The 5,705-nt window shown below is 61.8% G+C and overlaps 1 protein-coding gene across 7 annotated transcripts in view; it reads right to left on the bottom strand.

Annotated features, from left to right (window-relative positions):
* The window catches only part of ADGRB2 (adhesion G protein-coupled receptor B2), a 61,904-nt gene that overhangs the window by 35,411 nt on the left and 20,788 nt on the right, over positions 1 to 5,705 (bottom strand). For 4 of the 7 annotated variants that reach the window (XM_019512269.1, XM_019512265.1, XM_019512268.1 and 1 more), the window contains exon 3: positions 2,766 to 2,930. The exons of 2 other annotated variants lie outside the window; for them this stretch is intronic. In XM_019512269.1, coding sequence (XP_019367814.1) covers positions 2,766 to 2,930 — 165 coding nt within the window. Of the gene's footprint in view, positions 1 to 2,765; positions 2,931 to 5,402; positions 5,568 to 5,705 lie in introns of all 7 variants that reach the window. One more of the 7 variants, XM_019512270.1, reaches the window with a different exon arrangement.

A 5,705-nucleotide genomic window follows, 5' to 3' on the forward strand; every position in this document is an offset into this window, starting at 1 on the left:
CAGCAGCCTAAATTAGCATGTGCGAATAGAAAAGGACAAAGCAAGCAATCTAACTTGAAGATGTTTTATTCACGAACAGGTTTGTTTAAGCCTCCTTCTGAGAACCCAGCAGTTATCAACTTTTTCTATAGCATGAATGTTAGAAGGTTCTGTTCATGATTTTCATTGGTTAAGCTGAATGGTCCACTGACAACAGATGCAAAGCTTAAAAGCAGCATGCTCACTTCACCCCTAGTCTACAGAAACCATGTTATTTTCTATACCATAGCACTGAGAGATTGACATCAGGGGACCAAAAATAACACTTTCAACTCTGCAAGCTGAAACAAAAGGCACAGGAAGGGTAGTGATTTGCACCAGGACACATGGCGGCTCCAGAGCAGAGCCAAGGGCAGGACCCAGGTGTCCGGACTTCTCCCTGCAGGCATGGCCAGCTCTGCTCAGACGGCTGGTGTGGGCACAGCTCTCTCCTTATTGTGGCATCTCTGAGTTGCCCACGTGGCAGGGCAGCATGCGGGGAGCACGTGTGCCTCCTGCCCAGATCAGCAGCTCAGGATCTTAGGGGAGGGGAGGGAGGGGCCTTGACACCCCCCTGGAACGATCCAGCCATCATCACACCACCCAGCCCCTGACATTTCCTGCCTGCTCCTGCCAGCGCGATGGCAGCCAAGTGACATTTAAAGGTCATCGGCCACGTGACTCCACTGCCACCACTTGGCATTTGGCTGCCCCATGATGGTGGGGGGTGCAGAGCCCGGCTGCCAGGGGGGCAGAGCTGGCCTGAGGCAGGGCGGGGAGAGGGGGCTCTATGTGGAGCTATGCTGTGCCTGCTCTGGTCTTGGCTCTGCGGGTACGTAGGGAAAGCCTGGGCCTGGCTACCACTGCGCCCCTGCACGTGCTTCCCCTTCAGCACGTGCAAACCTGTCCCCGTGCCCGCACACACCAGCTGCTCTGTGTGGCTGGCAGTGCTCACACATGTACACTTATCCATGCTGGGATGCGAGTGCCTGGCTGAGAGCATGCTGTCCCCCCAGTGCTACTGCAAGTATTCACACACGTGTGCAAATGTGTGTTCACCTTGAGACTTGCACATTTCCCCCCCACCCCCATGCCACACAAGTGTGAACTCCCGTGCTTGCAGGCTGAGTCCTTGTGCTTTGCCCTGCTCACGCCCCCATCCCAGAGACTGCTCAGGCACATGGCTAGCCATATTGACATGCCAACTCCACGTGCATATACCTGCTCACTCCCCATGCCAAGTGCTCACACGTGCGTGAACACCCGTGTTTACACACATAGAGTCCTGGGCTGCAAAACTGCTCATTTCCCCATCCCACCATGAGCGCTCACACGCAAAGCCACATCGCTGGCGTGCAAGCTGCTCCATGCCCCGCGGTGCCGCATCTGGCTGGAAGCAGGGAGCGAGGCAGGGAGGGGGCTGCCATGCCATTGGCAACACAAGGCCATTGCAGCCGTCAGAGCAAGAGTGAGTGTTTACAGCTTCCTGCAAGCCTCACGGCCCCGTGCTGATGGGGAAAGGGCACATGTCCGTGATGATGTGAAAGCCTTGGAGATGGGGTCCAACCTTGGATCTTTGCTCCCTGTGAGCTTACCTGGGACATGAGTGGGCTGGGGGCATGGCAGCAGCCTCCCAAAACAGAGGGACCCTGGCGCGCTGCCCGCAGTCCCCAGGATGCCATACGTGCGAGGAGGCTGGGGCACCCCGGAGAGCTCATCGGGGCATGCAAGTCCCACTACAGCAGAGAGCAGGAGGGCCGTGTGCCCCCCAGCCTGCCAGCTCCTCTCTGGCTGTCTGATCCGGGCTGCCAGCTCCAGGCTGTCGGGGAAGGCAGCCGGGACCCATCTGTCCCTGTCACCTGCTGCCTGGCAGCCCCTGCATTCAGAGCCGGGTTTTACAGAGCACAGCTGTCACCCAGACAGATCGGGAGCCCCGGGCCTGATTGAACAGGGCTTGTGCCGTGTCTCTCCAAGCAGCAGAGACACCAGATGCCATCACGACAGCCATGGGGCAGGCCAACGCGCACGGTGGCTTGTCTGCCCAGCCAGGCTGCCTCTCCGCCCAGCAGGCAAAGCCAGAGGACGGGACCGGCCCTCCCACCTGGAGCAGGGGCAGCCCTGAAGGGACCTCAGACTGGCTGGGCAAACTGCCCTCAACAAGACCCCTGCTCACACCACACTATATGCATGGGGACCCCAACACGGCCCCCTGCTCACCCACAGGGAGCATGTGGGTGCCCCAACATGGCCACAGCAAGCACACGCAGACACGGGGATGCTGCCCTTATGCTCACACCCACAGTGAGCACACACAGACCTGACGCAGCCTCGGCAACCACGTGGGGACCTCAATAGTTAGTGAGCACGTGGGGACCGGTCACCGCGAGTGCACAGGGTCATGGCTGCAGGGAGTGCATGGGGACACTCTGATGCCGCCCTGCTGCTCACACTCACAGCAAGCGCACAGGCACCCAACAGGGCCGCAGCAAGCGCACAGGGACCTGGACATCACCACAGCCATTGCACGGGGACACTCTGGGGCACACTCAGTGAGCACAGGGGCAGCCTGTCACGGCCCTCGCTCACACCAGTGTGACGCCCCAGCACACCGTCCCACAAACTAGCCCCTTCGTTCCCCCCCAGCATCCTCACACCAGCCTGGCCCCTGAGCATTGTACCCCGCTGCTCCCAGCTTTCTGCCTCCCTGCCCCGTGCCCCCTTCCCCCCACCTCCACCTGGGCGCTTACTTGGACATGGGGGGTTGGCACACTCCCTGGCGTCAGCGTGGGCTCCCTTGCACTCGGCCCAGCCGTGGGCTGCGACGCTGCACCGGCGCGTGCGCTGCTGGGTCCCATTGGCGCAGGTCACCGAGCACCGGCTCCATGCGCCCCACTCCAGCCACTGGCCTTCCACTGTGGGGGAGCACAGAGAGGGGGCGGTTAGCGAGGGGGCCACAGGGATGGAGCTGCTGCCATTTCCCCGGTACATCCGGGGGCCTCCTGGCAACTCCCCCAGGGAACTATGCCTCTTGTCTGTGCCAAGGTAACATGTTGCCTACTACTGCTGCCAGCTCAAGAAGCAGCTCAGCTGGGGCCAGGCTGCCCAGCTCACAGCCCTGGGTCCAAGTGCTGCCCCTAGCCCTGGTCATGGGCACTGGGGGCTTAAGCGAGAGGGTGAGGTTGGCACTTTTTGCCCACCAGACTCCTGCTCCTCATACCACAGTATCCCCAGAGGCTCAGGGCTGCTGGCAAACAGGCTAAGGCTGCCCACAAAGCACTGACGGGCAGAGCCGCAGGGTGTTGGTACCTCCACCCAGGCCAGCGGCTCCGTGTCCAGGAGCACTGCAGGGCCTCAAGCCACAGAACTGCATTAAACCACAGCCCCACAGCCATCATGGCCCACTTGGCCCCATCCTGCCCTCCTGACCGGAGACATAGCTGTGGGGGGCACGGGGCATCCAGGAGCTGACCCTGGCGTCTAAGGCTATAGGACAGGACGGAGGGTGCAGGGAAGCCCAGCATGGGGGTAGCCGGGGGGGGAATATGAGTCAGGATGGAGGAGGGAGAAGAGCAGGCTGAGAGCTGGAAACCCCAGTTGGCAGCTTGCATGGCATGTCCAACGTGCCCCCAGGCATGGGGACAGGCCCCTGGCAAAGGCAGGATGGCAATGCCACCCCTCACACCCGCATCGACTGAGACTCATCCAGGGCAGGGGCACCAACTCAGCCCTGCACAGGCACCAACCTTGGACCCACCAGGAAGGGGCTAGGGGAGCCACTGCCCACAGACAGGTGCCATAGAGGAAACTACAGCCCTTTAGCGAGTCACACTCCTACCACCAAGTTGATGAGAAGGGGCACAGGCCGGCAGAGCATAATTTTGCTGTCATTTGAGTTGTCCAGCCCAAACCCAGCCCCTACAATGCCCCTTCCTTCTGGGTAGACCTGCAAGGACCCCTGTCTGAAAGCCACTGCCACAGAAAGACGGATGGATGCACCCCTGCAAGACACGGCTCGAGAAGGGAAAGGGGGAGGAATGAAGCCAGGGACAGACCCACGACGGGCATGCCACAACCACCTGGAGCCCAGCGCACCATGGGATGCCTCTGCTCCTCCGGAGCTGGCAGAAGGGCCCCAATCCTGGGCACTTGGCAGCTCTGAGGTCAGGGATACTCCCATGTGCCATTCCCTTAGGTCTTCAAGCCAAGACCAAGGCGGGAGCAAAGAACAAGCCCTAATGGAGCAGCAAAGCTACAGGCAACCCCCTCCACCACATACACACACGCTCCCTCTGGCACACACACTCGTGCACACTCCCACACTCCCTCCAGCACACGTGTGCACCCACCTACCTACACATTCTGTCCAGCACACACTCACGTACACACATGCATGCTTCCTCCGGCATGTGTGCGCACACCTACCCACACATTCCCTCCAGCATACACACTGGTGTGCACACACGCCGTCTGGTCACAGACTATCCGACCCCATCGCCGGCCCAGGGAAGCAATCCTAGCAGCAGCAGTGCTCTCAGCATTGCAAGCCCTCCTGGGTGACATGGGAGCCTCACAAGCGCTGCCTTTACCGGGACAGAGCCTGGACCCCATAGCTGAGTCCTGTCTCATGGGTGGGTAGACAGGGAGGGTGAACGCCTCAACCTGCTCCCCTACCACAGCCACTCCCAGAGATTTAGGAAGCTGACTGAGAGTTTGTCCCCTGCAGCTGCCACGGATGGGCCTTTCCCCCGGGAACATTTGGGACCTGGGTTAAGCTGCCTGCTCCTGGGGTGATGAGTTTGATGGGTGACGGATGTGCCAGGTGAGGAACAGCTGCCACGTGCCAGCTTTGAACCTGCTGCTCCCTAATCACTGTGTTGCATGTCCCCAGGCTCACCTCCATGTCCGAGGTGATGTGGGGCCGGCAGCTCAACCCAGCCCCTGCCTGCCCTCCAGCCCTGAGTGCGACACCTTCCCCAGCAGACCCCCTCCTACTCCAGCTCCTCTGGCCTTGACACTGCCCTTATCGAGGCAGCTGCCCCCCAAGTCAGCTTCCAGAGCGCCTGTACACCTGCATGGAGGGCCCCACGCCCGAGCCCTGTCTGCCCAGGGGACCCCACTCCAGCCCTGGGCTGGGATGCTCCAACAACCCCATCCTGCACTATGGCCCTCTCCATATGCCCTCCCACCCTGGGGTCTAAGGGGGCTGCAGGACACTGGGGCAGGTGCAATGCCCGGGACCCCCGGCCTGTGGAAAGCCCTGCCATGAGGAAGGGGGGAGGCATTCCCTGAGCCTGGTCCTGCCTCCCTGGAGCTCCCCACCAGGCAGGGTGCAGGCAGGGGAGCGGCGAGGGGCACGCGGCAGAGGGTGAGATCCAAGTACTAACCGGGGCATTGGGCGATATTGCAGGGCTTAGTCTGCGCCGCGGGGCCCTCGCAGGCCTTCCCTCCATGCTGCGGGGCCACACAGCGCCGCGCTCTCGTCCGGACCCCTCGCCCACAGGTCAGCGAGCACAGGCTCCAGGGGGACCACTCCTCCCACAGACCGTGAACTGCAATACAGCACACAGCAGTCACGGCGCATGCTGCCGAGCGCCCGCCACGGGGGGTCGGGGGGCTGGCAGGGGGGTGCTGTGCCCCCCCGACACTGCCTGGCAGCCCTCTCAAGGCGCATGGGGCCAGGGGAGAGC

Source organism: Gavialis gangeticus, unplaced genomic scaffold, assembly GCF_001723915.1.
Source record: "Gavialis gangeticus isolate Ggan-Ray unplaced genomic scaffold, GavGan_comp1, whole genome shotgun sequence".
Taxonomy (NCBI): domain Eukaryota; kingdom Metazoa; phylum Chordata; order Crocodylia; family Gavialidae; genus Gavialis; species Gavialis gangeticus.